This window comes from Pan paniscus, chromosome 9 (genome assembly GCF_029289425.2).
Source record: "Pan paniscus chromosome 9, NHGRI_mPanPan1-v2.0_pri, whole genome shotgun sequence".
In the NCBI taxonomy this organism is placed as follows: Eukaryota; Metazoa; Chordata; class Mammalia; order Primates; family Hominidae; genus Pan; species Pan paniscus.
Window position 1 is genome coordinate 50318231 of NC_073258.2, and position 17595 is coordinate 50335825.

The 17595-nt window shown below is 43.2% G+C and overlaps 1 protein-coding gene across 2 annotated transcripts in view; it reads left to right on the forward strand.

Moving 5' to 3' along the window:
* PTPRJ (protein tyrosine phosphatase receptor type J) overlaps positions 1 to 17595 on the forward strand; it is a 190467-nt gene that overhangs the window by 122147 nt on the left and 50725 nt on the right. For both annotated transcript variants that reach the window (XM_034932626.4, XM_034932625.3), the window contains exons 2-3: positions 7658 to 7676; positions 10339 to 10575. In XM_034932626.4, coding sequence (XP_034788517.4) covers positions 7658 to 7676; positions 10339 to 10575 — 256 coding nt within the window. The remainder of the gene's footprint in view (positions 1 to 7657; positions 7677 to 10338; positions 10576 to 17595) is intronic.

The following is a 17595-nucleotide window of genomic DNA, read 5'->3' on the forward strand; positions in this document are numbered from 1 at the left end:
AACAAGATTTAAAAAATGCTATCTCCCTAATTTTTTTTTTTGAGACAGAGTTTTGCTCTTGTTGCCCAGGCTGGAGGACAGTGGTGCGATCTTGGCTCACTGCAACCTCTGCCTCCCAGGTTCAAGCGATTCTCCTGTGTCAGCCTCCCGAGTAGCTAGGATTACAGGCCACCATGCCCAGCTAATTTTTGTATATATATTTTTTTCAGTAGAGACGGGGTTTCACCATGTTACAGGCCAGGCTGGTCTTGAACTCCCTTGAACTCAGGTGATCCACCTGCCTCAGCCTCTAAAAGTGCTGGGATTACAAGTGTGAGCCACTGCACCTGGCTTCTATCTCCCTAATTTTTAAATACTTAAGATTTTAAGAAACATCACAGGTCAAGCAATGCATGGCAGTGGGCTAGATTCAGACAGGGGAGCCTCAATTTAGGACCCCCAGATTTATCATACAAGGTGGAGGAAGGGTTCAGATAGGGACTTGGGGATTGCCAACTCTGACCCTCTCTTCAGATGAAGAGATTAGCCCTGTGGAGGAGTCCAGGATTTGTATTTTAGTCTTGGTACTAGGTGTTCTGGGTTGAGTCGCTAGACCATTCTGGGACAAGTTGCTAGACCATTCTGGGACTTACTTTCTTCCTCCATAAAGTCAAAGGGTAGGTAGATCACACATTTTTCAAGTGTGCTCCTTGAGGTGTGTCAGGGGTTCCATAAGCATTTGCTTTTAGTTTTATTAAAAGCAACCTGTACTCTCAAATTTGAGTATATTTGAAATTGTAATGAGAGCAGTTGCTCAGGATGGAGTGTGGTGGCTCATGCCTGCCCCGCACTTTGGAAACCTGAGGTGGAGGAAACCTTCAGGCCAGGAGTTTGAGACCAGCCTGGGAAGTATAGGGAGACCCCATTTCTACAAAAAACAAAAATATTAGCTGGGTATAGTGGGACACGTGTAGTTTGAACTACTCGGAAGGCTGAGGCTGGGGGATCGCTTGAGCCCAGGAGTTTAAGGCTGCAGTGAGCTATGATTGTGCCATTGTACCCTGGCCTGGACCACAGAGTGAGATCCTGTCTCAAAAAAACAAAAAACAAAACAAAAACAAATTAAAAAACAAAACAAACCAAAAAAACCAACCAACACATTTGCCCAAATAGTGAATCACATCAAATTTTAAAATTCGCTGGAAACTATCTGCTTCTTAATTTGATTATACATCAATTATGTTCAAAGTAAAAAACAAGATAATTTGAAACAGCCGCTTTTATCCAGGTGTATACACGGTGTATACATACACAGATATGTATGAAATGTGGAACTCTATACCCGTATGTATGGAGTTCCTCATAAGAGTCTTTTTGAGAAAATAGTTCCATTGCTAAAAATACCCAATGGAAACTTCTGGCCTGGGATTTCCAAGTTCACCCTCGGCTGTGCGTCTCAAAGTCCACACAGCCTCACCAAAATAGCCCTTCTGGGTACTTTTTTCTGTGTGCTCTTGGAAGAGGCCATCGTGCCTCCAGCTCCCTAAGGCGGAAGATGAGCCAGGGGGATCTTGGCAGGGTGGTTGGTTCTCGTTCCTTCCACCGAAGCCTTCCATGGCAGTTTTGGGACCTGGAATTGTGAATTATTCTGCCTCTTCCCCACAGTCCCTGATGACAGCACGAAGTTCAGAGAGTTTATTTGCAGATGAGGCAGGGAAGCCGGCCTGTTCTCATCTTGCTGTGCCTGATGCCTTGTGCTTGGGGCACTGTTCACTGTGCTGCCTGCTGGCCTGCTTGTCTCTGCCTTTTGGACGGGAGATAGGCCACCCCACAGTGCCACACCTGCCTTCAGGGAAGCTTTTGGGTGTTCCTTGTCTGGCTTCTGGGTTCAGTGGGAGGGCCCACCCAGCCTGTCATTTTAATGATTTACCTTAGAGGAACCAGTTTTATAGGGAGTTGTTGGATAATCTTCACAAGGCAGATAAATGGGAGAGCAGGAAGAATGATGGCCTTTCAGAGTTGAAATCTGTGCTGCTCCAAATCCCATAAACTGCTATTTGATTTTAAACATTGCTTGAAGCGGTTCACATTTTGGTTAATTACGTCAGTGGGTAAAAATAACTATTGTCATATGGTGTGTGGGCTTGGCTTTAGAAGGATAAAGAGTCTATTGTTACCCATTGTGCTATTCAGTCACTTATTACCCATCCTTAAAAGCCCAACGTGGATAACAGAAAACCTGGAGAGCTTTGTCACTTGCTGAAATCCAGGCTGCCCTGTGAATTTACCTCCAAACACTGCTCCTTTTGAGAAACTTGTACAAGCTGCCTTAATTCAGTCAATTCAAATGGGTTGATGGGGGCTGTTCCCAAGGCCCAGGACAGGCAGGGGTTTGTGACCTGCAGCCCTGGAACTGCCTTTGGGTTTCATGGTCTCAGTTGAAACCTGCCCAGGGTTGAACCAGCTTAGTGCTCCCTGGGGGTGGTTAAGGTCAAGGACTTCAGGGTCCGATTGACCTGGGGCTGAATCTTGACCTGGGGCTGTAAGATGCTCGGTCAGGACCTTAACTTTTCCAAGGCTCGGTGTCTACATCTGGAAAATGGGGATAAACACAGTTCCTCCCTGCTGGGATTATTGTAAGGCTTGAATGAGATGATAAATACAACATCTGACTTGCGACTGGACAGTAGTAAAGGGTTTAGTTAATATTATAATAAGTAGAATGGAACAGCATTAGATTCTCACACAGGGTCACTATGTTGTTTTCTCCCATTCTACCCCTGCATATTACCCTGAAGCACCCCCAAGCCTCTCCCTCCCCATCCCTCAAGCCCCTCCCTCCCCATCCCCCAAGCTCACCAGGTCCTGGCGCACCCAGATCTTTCACTGCTTTTCTTGCCTGTGAGCTCTTGGGGAGTCAGGACCACCTTAAGCACCCTCTGCATCTTTGGCACCTAACCTGGGTCCTGGGGCCCTGCAGGGCCACAATTAGCAGCATGGACAACAGCATGGACGGAGAGGGTCTCAGAGCCTGGAGAGCTCCTAGGGGCTGGAGCAGTCACAGGAAGTCACCAAGTGAATTGAAGGATGGTGGCTTTGGAGGTTCAGTGAGGCAAGAAGAAGGCTGTTAGGCTGGGAATTAAGGAACCTTGTGTTGTTCGAGTCTCAGGACAAGTCAGATATGGGGTCTGTATTGCAAATGCCCCTGCGTCATTTTACAACTGATGAAAACAATGGCTCCACGAGACCCTCAAGTGCCAGAGCTCATGAGTGACAGTGGAAGTTGAGCTAACCTTTTAACCACCCTAGTCCACACCTGTCAGGCTGACGGGCTTTCAGTGGTGATGTGTTGGGAGCTCTGTGCCGCAGATCTCTGTGTGCTCCTGAGACTCTGCCCGCCTGTCTCCACCCTGCTCTGCCCACTAGGAGGAGGCTGACCTTTATGTTCTACACCAGTGGGTGCCCTTGGCCTCCAGCTTCCAGTGGGCCAGTCTGGCGAGAGACCCTAGCTGGAGATGAGGGGAGGCAGCCTTGGCCTCTCTCCTTGCCCTTCCTCGCTGCTGCTACCCCAGGATTCTTGCCCATCCCTTACTGGTTTTACTTAACCCCACCCTCACCCTTGAAAACAGACTCTTTAAAACTCTCCTCACTCACCCTCATTGAGTGTGTCATCTGCTCCAGCTAGGATATTGGCTAATACCGCATGTTTCAGAAAGAAAAATTCGCAGTTCTATTTATTTTTTTACTGTGGATTGAAGGGAGAGGCAACCAGGTATATGGATGAAGGAGTAGGGCCTGGCCGTCACCACTGGTGTTCACAAAAGGCTCCCGTTTAAGGCCTCTTATATTCCAAATGAGGGGTTATAGGTCGAGTCAGGGCGTTGCTCTAACAGAAGCAAAACCAAAAATACACGGCCGTAGATACAACCCTGTTCTGGTACTTCCTAATTTTGTGTGTACATGTGTGCACCTGGAGCTTCAAGAAATGAAAATGGAAATGGCCTGAGTGTTTCTCAGCCCTAGGATGAGGCTGTTTCTGTGATTTAGGGCTGGAGATTATGAGGACTTGGTTTACAATATGCACAGTACAGAAGCGGGGAAGTCAAGGTGTGCTGGGCAAGGAAACATCTTTATGTGACCCACAAAGAATGAAGCAGAGGGAAGAACCAGAAGTTATTCTGGTTTGCAGACTGGGAGACAGGTTTAATGACACAGTCATGTCAGAGAGAGGGGAAGAGGAGAATACGTAGGGGGTCTGTTTTGATGTGTATGTACATGTAGGATTTTCATGTAGAGGAGTTGGGGAAAATTTTAGAAGTTTTAGGTGTAAATGCAGCTGGTAAGATCCTTGTGACTTAGTTTCTTTTTTTTCTTCTTTTCTTTCTTTTTTTTTTTTTTTTTAAGACAGAGTCTCACTCTGTTGCCCAGGCTGGAGTGCAGTGGCGCGATCTCAGCTCACTGCAACCTCCGTCTCCCCAGTTCAAGCAATTCTCCTGCCTCAGCCTCCCAGACTGCTGGGATTACAGGTGCATGCAACCACACCTGGCTAATTTTTGTATTTTTAGTAGAGTTGGGGTTTCACCGTGTTGGCCAGGCTGGTCTGGAACTCCTGACCTCAGGTGATCCACCTGCCTTGGCCTCACAAAGTGCTGGGATTACAAGTGTGAGCCACTGCTCCCGGCCTTAGTTTTTGAGTGGGAAGAATCTAGTGTTCAGAGTGGACCACTGATGTCATAGCTGCAGGTTTGGCTGAATTGGGATGGTGCAGAAAGCCGTGTTAACCATTTCTTTTTCTCTGAGGCCTGGAGGAGGATCCTTGTGACTGGAACCACAGTTGGGACTGGCAGTGGTTTTTCCTGCTGGCAAGGAAAAAAAAAAAAAAGAGAAAAGAAAGAGTTCGACTTATCAGCACAAACAAAGCAGGATGTGAAACTAGAACCATCTCTAGGGCAGTTCTAGCAATGAACAAGGCTGGAAGGCTCACCGGCGAGGGGTTTCCCCTCAGGAAAGGGGACAGAGAAACTTCCACCTCCTGGGTAGCATTGGGTGTTCCTGGGCACATCTGGGTGACTAACGGGTTTTCTGCCACACAACTGGGGTATATAGGGAAGTCTTTGGCCAGAACTGTGGGCCGTACTGCATTCTTCCCGTGTCTGTCACTGCTGAGTCGTGAGCTTGATCTCTTTTCTTAGTGTTTGCTCCTTTTGTCCAGCTATGGGGGCCAGCAGAAGCTTTGGGTCATCTGTACCAGTGACTTTGCTGTGAAGATGTAAGGGAGAGTGGTTGAGGTCAAGATCTGGGTTCTGGTTCTTGTGCCTCCTCTCTGGCTGTGTGTCCTTCAACAAGCCGCTTACTGTCTCTGGGCCTCCGTGCCCTCTGCAACTGGGTTGTTGGTCTATTTAAATACTTGGAGAAAAAAGCTGGGCATGGTGGCTCATACCTGTAATCCCAGCACTTTGGGAAGCCAAGGTGGGAGGATTGCTTGAGCCCAGGAGCTTCTGACCAATCTGGGCAACAAAGTGAGATGCTGTCCCCATACAGAAATAAAAAAATTAGCTGGGCATGGTGGTGCATGCCTGTAGTCCCAGCTACTTGGGAGGCTTAGGTGAGAGGATCGCTTGAGCATGTGGGATCAAGGATGCAGTGAGCTGTGATTGCACCACTGCACTCCAGCCTGTGACAGAGTGAGACCTTGTCTCTTAAGAAAAAAGTTATTCAAAAAATACTTTGGAAAACAATGCTGGGGAGAGTATGAGCTTCAGATTGCACATTGGTTTCTATCAGGAGGATCTGAGCCTCGGTGGTGTTACCTGTAAAATGGGGATAAAAATACCTCACAGGGTTGCAGTGAAGATGTAAGGATGATGATGATGACAACAGCAGCTCAAATAGATCATTTAACTTAATTCTCGCCAAAGCAAGGCAGATACAAAGATCATCCTGTTGGCAGATACAGACAGGGAGGGACAGAGAGGTTAATTAAGCAAGCTACCTGCCCGCAGTTACATGGCCAGAAGCAGTGGCACTGAACGACTTCCTTCAGGCGGTCTGAGTCCAGGTCCCAGCTCTTAGCCATCACTCCATGGTTCTGTGCTGAGACAAGGGATGTAGAAAGCCCAGCACAGTGTCTGTTACATAGTAGGTGCTTAGTAAGTTAGAGTTCCTTTTTATCCTCAGAATGCGTTTGCAAGTATAGCCTCCCACAGTGCTTTTACTTTAATCTTTCCCCTTACTGGGCAAAAAAATGTTTGCTGCCCTGTGCGACTTGCCTAGCTATTGACTTCTCTTTTTTCTGCCTCTCTCCTATGATCCATCCTAGACTGTGGATTGAGGCTCAGCCTAGATTAAAGGGCAGGGGCTGGAGGAGGAAGATGAGCTGAAAAAGGGTAGGCCTGAGACGCGAAGGAGTTGATGGTAGGGTGGAAGGTGGGAATGGGAACTTTGAGAGTTGGAGGACCTGGGGGCAAGACTTTCCCCCTCTGGGCTCGTTCTTTCCTTCCTGTGCCGTTTATTGAGTGCCTACTGGGTCCACCATTCTAGGCATGGGGCACAGACAAGATCTCTGTTCTCATGGAGCACACAGTGTGGTTGGAGGAGTCAGTGATGGACAGAGAGTGAGGGGTGTTGGTTTCCATGGCTGCTCGGAGAAGGACTTGCTGAGGAGGTGGCGTTTTGGGCAGGCCATGAAAAGGTCTGGGCAGAGTGTGTTTGTGGGAGGGAATAAATATGTAAAGGCTCTAGGGGAGAATCAGTTTCGAGAATGTGAGGGGGCAGTGAGACCAGAGGGGCTGGTGGGCTGTGGCTGAGTTTGAATTTTATTCTAAGTGTCATGGAAAGTAGGAGGACGGTTTTTTCCACCAGGGTCCTTTTTGATTATTTTATTCTTCGTGACGATCCTACTTAAAAAAAAAAAAAATCTTATTCACCAAAAAGGTGTGTTTGTGAAACAATAGAGTGTACAACCTTGAATCACTTTAGATTTTTAAAGTATAGGGAAACAATTATGGATCACAATGAATATCCTTGAGGGCTGCTCCCCTCCCCAGCTGACACTGTCAGCTAAACCTTTAAGGCCTCTTGTGTGTCAAGCATTAATTCTTCCCAAAGCTGCTTGACATGTGATTAAAAATTTTTACTGCCACCTACTGATGGAAAGAAGAAGATGAATTTTTGTACAATGAAAATCCCAAACACAGTGGATTTCTGGTTTCCACTGTGCTGTCAGGACTGGGAAATGGGTCTGGGGAAGGGGTGTGCTGGGCTTGGTATCCCCCCCACCCAACCCCCTTTTTTTGGCCCTGACAATCTGGTCTCTGGTTCTGTGTCCTTCTGCTTCAGCTCATTGCACAGTGGGTGGAGGGAGGTGCTGACCTGGGGAGTTGCTCCGGGGAGAGGGCTGGAGGTGGGGGGATGTGTCTGGGGAGAAACACTGGGCACTGGGAGTCAGCAGCCGCCAGCCCCCACATAACCCAGTTAATCCTTTGTAATTGACCCCGAGGTTGCAATGATTCCCTGTGTTTAATGTCCCAAGACGGCCTAACCCTGACCAGCAGACCTTTGCTTAATGTGCTTCTTACCACCCCACCCCCATTATTAAATCCTCAGCTGCTTTATTTCTGATTTGCATTTTCCATGGCTGAATGAATCTGCTGACTTCCGTTTTCTTTTTCTGTTTCAGATCCTGTGCGCAGGTGGCAGTGAGTACCCTTTTCCTCTCTATTCTTGTGTTGTTCGCTACTGCCCCCTAATGGACACACAGCAACATTAACAGCAATGTGAAATGCTAATTTATTAAAACCTGCTCGGTTTCCAATTTTTCTTTTTCTTTTTCTTTTCTTTTTTTTTGAGTTGGAGCCTCGCTCTGTAGCCCAGGCTGGAGTGCAGTGGTGCCATCTCGGCTCACTGCAACCTCCGCCTCCCGGGTTCAAGTGATTCTCCTGCCTCAGCCTAGCAAGTAGCTGGGATTACAGGCACGTGCCACCATGTCCGGCTAATTTTTTGTATTTTTAGTAGAGACGGGGCTTCCCCATGTTGGTCTTGAACTCCTGACCTCAGGTGATCCGCCCGCCTTGGCCTCCCAAAGCGCTGGGATTACAGGCGCGAGCCACCACGCCCGGCCCCAATTTTTCTTTAGAAGTAGGAGTGAGGGTGGAAACAACAAATGAAAGAAAAAATTTTAATTAATTGTGCAATCATGATGAAAATTTATATTTTCTGTAATTTTTTTCTAGCCTCATCTGTGGGCGATTTAACTTAGTTGAAATTGTAATACATTATTTGTATATTGTTTATGTGCTGTTATCCTTTAAGTATTTTCTTGTGTTGCTACATTGCCCTTTTGTTGCTACATTGCTACATTTAAAGAATGAGGTGGAAGGTCGTCATAACCTTTGGAAAATGAGACCTGGACTCCCGCATGTTTTGCTTTCATGCACAGGGCTGAGTCCCAGCTGCTGACAGTGCTGCTTCATTCCCTGGTAATAAAATGAGAAAAATAAGGATATGACTAGAAGTTTTTTAAGGAAGCTTAAATATATTCAGTTGAAAGCACCATCCATCCCGGGATTATGTCCTTACTAATATTTTGGTCATAAAACATTTCTATAAGAATTGAAGGCCGGGCCTGGTGGCTCATGCCTGTAATCCCAGCACTTTGGGAGGCTGAGGCAGGTGGATCACCTGAATTCAGGAGTTCGAGACCAGCTTGGCCAACATGGTGAAACACCATCTGTACTAAAAATACCAAAAAATTAGCCAGGTGTGGTGGCGTGCACCTGTAATCCCAGCTACTTGGGAGGCTGAGGCAGGAGAATCGCTTGAGCCTGGGAGGTGGAGGCTGCAGTGAGCCGAGATCACTCCATTGCACTCCAGCCTGGGCAACAAGAGTGAAACTCCATCTCAAAAAAAAAAAAAAAAATTAAAAATAATAGTAGTTGGTAGTTTTACAAAAAATGTAGCTTTTAGGAAAAAAAAAAAAAACTATGGTTTTTGTTTCTCCCCAAAATTTGGGAACTTTTTTTTTCCTGATTGGTAAAATCTCAGTTTGTGAGATAAAATAATTAGATTGTACTCATGGAAGCATACATGGGCAGATCTTGCTGAAATCTTCTAATAAAGCAAATCTCAATTAATAATGGTAATTAGAGCCTGTGCAAACAATGGGAAGAGTACTGCCGTTGGTTTTTCTTCCTGTTAATTAGTTTAATAAATAAACTGGTGGGTACCTTGTACAGGCTTGAATCACTGCTGCAGAAGAACACTTCTATGCAAACATCTATCGTAGAGAGTAGAATTGCGGGAAACAGAAATCATGAGCTATTTTAACTGAAAGGATTTACCCTGGGAAGTGAAAGTTTACAGAGTCATTGGAAGGGCCGCTGTATTAGTTTGCCAGGGCTGCTGTAATAAGATCAAGGTCTTGGGGGTTAGGACTTCAACATATGAATTTGGGGGTGGCGGAGCACAAGTCAGCTCATAACAGCTGGGGAGGAGGCTTTAGGCCTGGCCCTGAGAAATGACTCCCAGACTAAGGCTGCAGAACTGACCCCCTAGAGAGTCACCACCTTGGTCACAGACAGCAAGCAGAGAGGGAGGAATCAGGAAGTCCCTGCTGTAGTTGCTGGATCCAGCGGTGAATGTTCTGAGCTGTGATCCTGGGATCAGGAAGCTGCAGCCACTGCCACAGTGTTGGTTCTAGAGCCAGGCAGCATGAGATCCAGTCATCGCATCCACACTACAGCTATAAGAAGGAGGAAGGGCAGAAGGTTGTGCTCCACCCTTTAAGGACACTTGCTAGAAGTCAGACAGAACGTCTGGTCACACTCTGTTTGACAGAAGTTAGTCACATGCAACATCTAGCTGCATGGGAGGCTGGGAAATGTGGTCTTTGTTCCCAACAGCCATGCATATACAGGGCCAAAAATCTCCAGGAGTATGATGAAGGGAAAATGGGGGAATGGAGTTTGGGGGTCAAGAGTGGTCTTTGCTGCACCTCCCTGAACAGAGACTCTAGGAGACTAGTAATGAATTCAAGATAAAGCAGCCCGTGTGGCCAAGGTTCTCCTTCAGTGCCTGAGCTCTTGGCCATAGGAGCTCACGCCTCCTCTCCTTTCCTGTGAATGACTGTGTGCAGTGTAAGCATGGAGCTTCTGCACTCTCGTGGCCAGGTACTCTCCATGTGGCCAGAAATGGCAGTTTCTGAGGGGCTCATGTTGTAGGTGATGATACAAAGAAGAGAAAGAGAGGGATCAGTTTTTCCAAGTGTGCATTTCATTTCAGTGTAAATATTTTGTGAGGTGGGGCGTCCCTGTCTCCTGGAGAAATATATTTTTAATCTAATTGTTTACTTTCTTTGCATAGCCCCTAGTCCAGTTCCTGACCCTTCAGTAGCAACTGTTGCCACAGGGGAAAATGGCATAACGCAGATCAGCAGTACAGCAGAATCCTTTCATAAACAGAATGGAACTGGAACAACTCAGGTGGAAACAAACACCAGTGAGGATGGTGAAAGCTCTGGAGCCAACGATAGTTTAAGAACACCTGAACAAGGATCTAATGGGACTGATGGGGCATCTCAAAAAACTCCCAGTAGCACTGGTAAGCATAGGCTTCTCTGCCAGTCATGTTTCTTAAAGGAAATTGGTAGAATTTATAAATGTCATGTTTTCCAAATACTGTTCTTCTTTTAATTACCTAAGAAAATCTTTTAAAAAATTTTTATAATGGTAGTAATGCATATTCATTATATAAAACATAGACAAGAAAAGAATAACAAGTAAATCATTAACTGGAGATAACCACTGATCACTTGATATACGAGTTTTATAATTTTAAGATATATGCATGCCTGTGTGCATATGTATATACATATATATGTTTTATTTTGTTTTACAAATATCAAGGTCATCCTTTACATGTAGCTTCTCACCAATATATTACAAATATTCTTCCCTGTTAGTATATACATTTCTACAGGACAGTTTTAATACCTGCCTGGCATTCTATTGTCTAAATCAGGGTTGGCAGATAATAATGGTCCTTGGGCCAAATATAGATCACTTTCTGTTTTTGTAAGTAAAGTTTTATTGAGCCTGCCTATGGCTGCTTTCATGCTAGAATTGAGTAGTGGCAATGGAGAATTTGTGGCTTGTAAAGCCTGAAATATTTATTCTGTGGCCCTTACAGAAAAACATTGCTGATACCTGGGTTAGATCATTGATTCTAAAACTGTGGTTCAGAGATCTCTAGGGGTCTCCTAGATTCTTTCAAGGTATTTCTGGGTATTGTTTTCATACTACTACTAACATGTTATTTGGCTTCTTTACTCTCATTTTATCATGAGTGTACAGTGGAGTCTTCCAGATTCTATATGATTTGGGATGACACTGTCACTCTTACAGCTAATGGAATGTATGCTTTCATATTGTTTAAACAACTTTATCTTTTTTATTTCTAATACAGTATGGTAAATATTAATCAATAGAACCCATATAAACAAAAATTCTCCGGGAGCCTTAATAATTTTTAAGAAGTTAAAAGGGCCCTGAGACCACAGTGTTTAAGAATTACTTGTCTAAAAGCATTGTAAATTATTTAACTACTCCCCTGTTGTTGGGAAGGTAGATTATTTATTTATAATTTTTCATAAAAAACATTGTGATACAATAGTTTTGTTAGTTCTAGAAGTATTGATAAAATCACATACACAGTTAAAATAAGTCATTGAGTTATTTCTAGGGTAATATGAGAAACTTTTAGAAATTCCTAAGGGGCTGGGCACAGTGGCTCATGCCTGTAATCACAGCACTTTGGGAGGCTAAGGTGGGTGATCACCTGAGGTCAGGAGTTCAAGGCCAGCCTGGCCAACATGGCAAAACCCCGTCTCTGTTAAAAATACAAAAATTAGCCGGGTGTGGTCATGCATGCCTGTAATCCCAGCTACTCGGGAGGCTGAGGCAGGAGAATTGCTTGAATCCAGGAGGCAGAGGTTGCAGTGAGTGGAGATGGTGCCACTGCACTCCCGACAGAGTGAGACTCTGTCTCAAAAAAAAAAAAAAAAAAAAAAAAAAAAGAAAAATTCCTAGCAAGCTTATGTTAATTATTGTTACAAAAATTTGGGCTTAGAGGTTGGGACCATACCAGATGGTCTTCCCAGAAATCTCTGGACAGGCTTACTGTTGAAGGAAATTTCCAGAGGAAGCCAATCTACAATGATTGGAATAAGAACCTACTTCTTCAAATATACAGACATCAACACAGAGTCACAAGGATCAAGAATAATCAGGGAAACGTGATATTACCAGAGAAACAAAATAAAGTGCAAGGGGTTGACCATTAACAGATGGGAGATGTATGAACTGTCTGACAGAGAATTCAAAATACATGTTTTAAGGAAGCCTAGCAAACTTTAAGAAAATACAGATAAAGAATTCAAAGAAATGAGGAAAACAATAAGTGACTAGATTGAGATATTTAACAGAGAAGCGAACAGAAATTCTGAAGCTAAAAAATACTTTGAACAAAATGAAAAATGTAATAGAGAGCACCAAGAGCAGAACTGATCAAGTAGAAGAAATAATCCTTGAACTTGAAGACAGATTATTTGAAAATATACAGAGGAGGAAAAATAAAAACGTGGATAAAAAGGAATGAAGAATGCCTATAGGATTTATGGAACAGCATCAAAAGACGTAGTATTTGAATTGGAGTTCATCTAGGGGAAGAGAAAGATAAAGAGGTAGAAAGCTTATTTAAAGAAATAGTAGCAGAAAACTCTCCAAACCTGGAGAAAGATATAAATATCCAGGTACAGGAAGGACAAATGACTCCAATCAGAGTCAATTCAAACAAGACTACTCCAGAACATAATCACACTGTCAAACATCACAGACAATGGGGATTTGGAAAGCAAAAAGAGAAAAGAAGCAAATAACATGTAAGGGAGCTCCACTTCAGCTAGCAGCAGACTTCTCAGCAGAAACTTACAGGCCAGGAGAGAGTGGGATGATATATTCACCATACTGAGGGAAAACAACCTGCCAACCAAGATTACTATACCCAGCAGAACTGGCCATCAAAAATGAAGGCAAGATAAAAGACTTTACCAGAGAAACAAAAGCTGAGGGAGTTCATCACCACTAGGCATGTCTTATAAGAAATGCTAAAGAGAGTTTTTAAGCTGAAAGAAAAGGACACTAGTGATTAATTGAAAACATATGAAAGGATAAGACTAGTAAAATAAATACACAGTCAAATTCAGAATACATGAATACTGTAATGGTCATACATATCTTTAATATGAAAGTTAAAAGATAATACTTAAAAAATAATAACTGCAATAACTTGCAGGGGGGATATGCAATATAAAAAGATGTAAATGGTGACATAAACAATTCATAATATGAGCGGGGAATGGACCAGAAGTGTAGAGGTCAATTTGTGTGTGTGATCAAAGTTGTCATCAGCATAAAATAACCTGTTATAACTATAAGATTCTTTTTATAAGCCTCATGGTAACCACAAAGAAGAACCTTTAGTAGATACACAAAAAATAAAAAGCAAGGAATCAAAACATACTACTAGAGAATATCACTTAACCTCAAAGGAAGATAGTAAGAGAGGACGGAAGGAACAAAGAGTCTATAAAACAACCAAATGGCAGTAGTAAGTTCTTACCTATCAATAATAACCTTGAAAGTAAAGGGTTTAAATTCTCCAATCAAAAGACATAGAGTGCGTGAATGGGTTAAAAAAAAAACCGATCTCAATAATATGCTGTCTACAAGAGACTCACCTCACCTGCAAGGACATGCCTAGACTGAAAGTGAAGGGATGGAAAAAGATACTCCATGCTAATGGAAATCTAAAGAGTGCCAGGAGTAGCTATACTTATGTCAGATAAAATAGACTTTAAGTTCAAAACTTTTAATGGAGACAACAAACATCATTTTATAATGATAAAGGGATCAATTCATCAAGAGGTCTTAACAATTATAAATATATATGCACCCAGCATTGGAATGCCTAAATATATAAAGCAAATATTAATGGATCTGAATGGACAGATTGACTGCAATGCATTCATAGTAGAGGACTTCCACCACCTTACTTCCAGCAATGGACGATGATCCAGACAGGAAATCAATAAGGAAGCATCAGACTTAAACTACAGTTTAAACCAAATGGATGTATCAGACATATACAGAACATTCCATCCAACAGCTGTAGAATACACACTTTTCAACTGCACCTGGAACATTCTCCAGGTAGATCATATGTTAGACCACAAAACAAGTCTTAACAGATTTAAGAAGTGTGAAATCATATCAAGTATCTTTTCTGATGATGGCATCAAACTAGAAATAAGTAACAGGAGGAACTTCAGAAAATTCACAGATATATGGAAATTAAACAACATGCTCCTGAATAACTAATGGGTTGATGATGAAATTAAAAGGGAAACTAAAAAATATCTTCACTTCTTAAGCAATTTTGTTAACATATTTCTTTTTCTTTTTTAAAATGGTGCCATAACCTCCTTCATGAAATTGCTGTGAGACATAAATTAGAAAATGCTTGTACAGCCCCTGGTATAGGATCTGGGACATGGTCAGGTCCCCAGCAGGGGTCATGCTGATCTTGCCATCTCCCACAGTAACTATTGTTAATTGTTTTGTCACAGATGTCCCTGAACAATCAATGGGTCAGTGAAGAAATTAAAAGGGACATTTAAAAATTTCTTGAAGCAAATGAAAATGGAAACACAATATACTAAAGCCTATGGGATACACCAAAAGCAGCCCTTCCAAGAAAGTTGACAGCAATAAACTCCTACATCAAAAAAGAAAGCTCCCTGGGCACAGTGGCTCGTGCCTGTAATCCCAGAACTTTGGGAGGCCGAGATGGGCGGATCACTTGAGGTCAGGAGTTCGAGACCAGCCTGGCCAACATGGTGAAACCCCGTCTCTACTAAAAATACAAAAATTAGCTGGGTGTAGTGACACACACCTGTAATCCCAGCTACTAGGAAGGCTGAGGCAGGAGAATTGCTTGAACCCAGAGGGCAGAGATTGCAGTGAGCCGAGATCGCACCACTGCACTCCAGCCTGGGCAACAGAGCAAGATTCTGTCTCAAAAAAAAAAAAAAAAAAAAGGCAAGCTCATACCTCCAGCCTGGGTTTTGAGAGCCTGTCTGAAAAAAACAGAAAACAAAACCCTCAAGTAAACAACCTGATGTAGCACGTTAAGGAACTAGAAAAATAAGAACAAACTAATCTTCAAATTAGTAAAAGGAACAAAATAATAAAGGTCAAAGCTGAAACAAATGAAATAGGCACTAGAAAAACAATAGAAAAGATCAACAAACTAAGTTATTTTTTTGAAAACAAAGAACATTGACAAAGCTTTAGCTAGACTAAGAAAAAAGAGACACTACTCAAATAAGAAAATCAGAAATGAGAGACATTATAAACTGATACCACAGAAATACAAAGGAACAATTATGAACAATTATATGCCAACAAATTGGATAACCTAGAAGAAATGGATAAATTCCTTGCCATATACCATTTACTATGATTGAATTATGAAGAAATAGAAAATCTGAATAATCCAATAATGAGTTAGGAGATTGAATCAGTAATAGACCATCTCCCATTTCTATTTATTACTGTTGTCATTCTAAGAGACAGTGACTCCCTCTGTCACCCTGGCTGGAGTACACTGGTGTGATCATAGATCACTGTAAGTTGAACTCCTGGGCTGAAATGATCCTTCTGCCTTAGCCTCTCAAGTAGCTGTGGCTATTGGTGTGCACCACTACATCCAGCTAACTTTTAAAATTTTTTTGTAGAGATGGGGTCTCACTGTGTTGCCCAGGCTGCTCTTGAACTCCCAGCCTCAAGTGACCCCCACCACCTTGGCCTCCCAAAGTGCCGAGATTACAGGTGTGAGCCACCCAGTCCTCTGCCAAACCTTTAAAGAAGATCTAATGACAGTTCTTCTCAATTGCTTCCAAAAATTGAGGAGGAGAGAATACTTCCAAACTCATTTAACAAGACCAGTATTACCTTGATATGAAAACCAGACAAGGATACAACCCAAAACACTATAGGCCAAGATGCAAAAATCTTTAACCAAATACTAGCAAACCTAATTTAACAGCATATTAAAGAGATCATTCACCATGATCAAGTGGGATTCTTCCTAGAAATACAAAAAGGGTTCAACCTGTGCAAAACAATAAATGTGCTACACCATATTAACAGAATGAAGGACAGAAACCATACAATCATTTCAGTAGATGCAGAAAAAACATTTGACCAAAAAATATTGTTAACTGTGCTTTCTTTTCTGAACTTAAGAACTTGCTTTTCCAAAACCTTCCCAGAATCCCTGTATGAATCAACAAAATTTAGTTCTTAACACATTTCTCCTTCTTTAAAATGGTGACATTAGCTGGGTATGATGGTGTGTGCCTTTAATCCCAGCTACTTGGGAGGCTGAGGCAGGAGAATCGCCTGAACCCGGGAGGCAGAGGTTGCAGTGAGCCGAGATCATGCCACTACACTCCAGTCTGGGTGACGAGCAAGACTTCGTCTCAAAAAAAAAGAAATAATGGTGCCATACCTTTCTCATGAAGTTGTTGTGAGGCATAAATGAGAAAATACTTGTACAGCATCTGGGACATGGGCGGCCTCTCAAAAGGAGTGCTGCTGTTCTTGCTACCTACACCACTGTAACTGATGTTGTTTCATCATCCTCGTCACCATCATTGTTATTGATTGTAAATGGAAGCACAGTGGTCATCTTCCAAATATGCCACTCTGACTCTGTGAACTTGTCACTTTATAAAGAGGAAATTCAAGCTTGGAGGGACCTTCTGGCATGGCGTTTATTGAATTGTGGGGCACAAGATACTTCCCTGCTTGTTCCATTTTCCTTTCTCTTGTTTCTTCTCCTGCCTTATTTATTTATTTTTTCTTTTGAGACAGAGTCTTGCTCTGTTGCCCAGGCTGGAGTGCAGTGGTGTGATCTTGGCTCACTGCAAACTCTGCCTCCTGGGTTCAAGTGATTCTCCTGCCTCAGCTTCCCGAGTAGCTGGGATCACAGGTGGCTGCCACCATGCCCAATTAATTTTTGTATTTTTAGTAGAGACGGGGTTTCACCATGTTGGCCAGGCTGGTGTCGAACTCCTGACCTCAAGTGATCTGATCTGCCTGCCTCAGCCTCCCAAAGTGCTGGGATTACAGGCATGAGCCAGTGTGCCTGGCTTCCTGCAGTTTTTTTATTGATTGGATGAATGTTTGTATATCCCATGAGCCAGATGAGGCACACTGTCCATGCACATAGCAAGATGGTAACACCTACGCCATCTTTACTCTTTTGGGATTAGTCCCAAGCTCCTTGAGAATGACTGCCGTATCACCTGGGTTTTACTCTTCAGTTTCTGGTTGTTACTCCTCAGTCTTCAGCTCAATTAGGATGCATCCATTTGGTAGTTTTACAGTTAGTAACCCTGATGGCTTCCACTGGTTTACGATCTTGTACGTCTAAGATAATGAAACTAAGGTTCAGAGAGGTGAGATGACTTTGAGTAAAATTGCATGGTGAGCAACT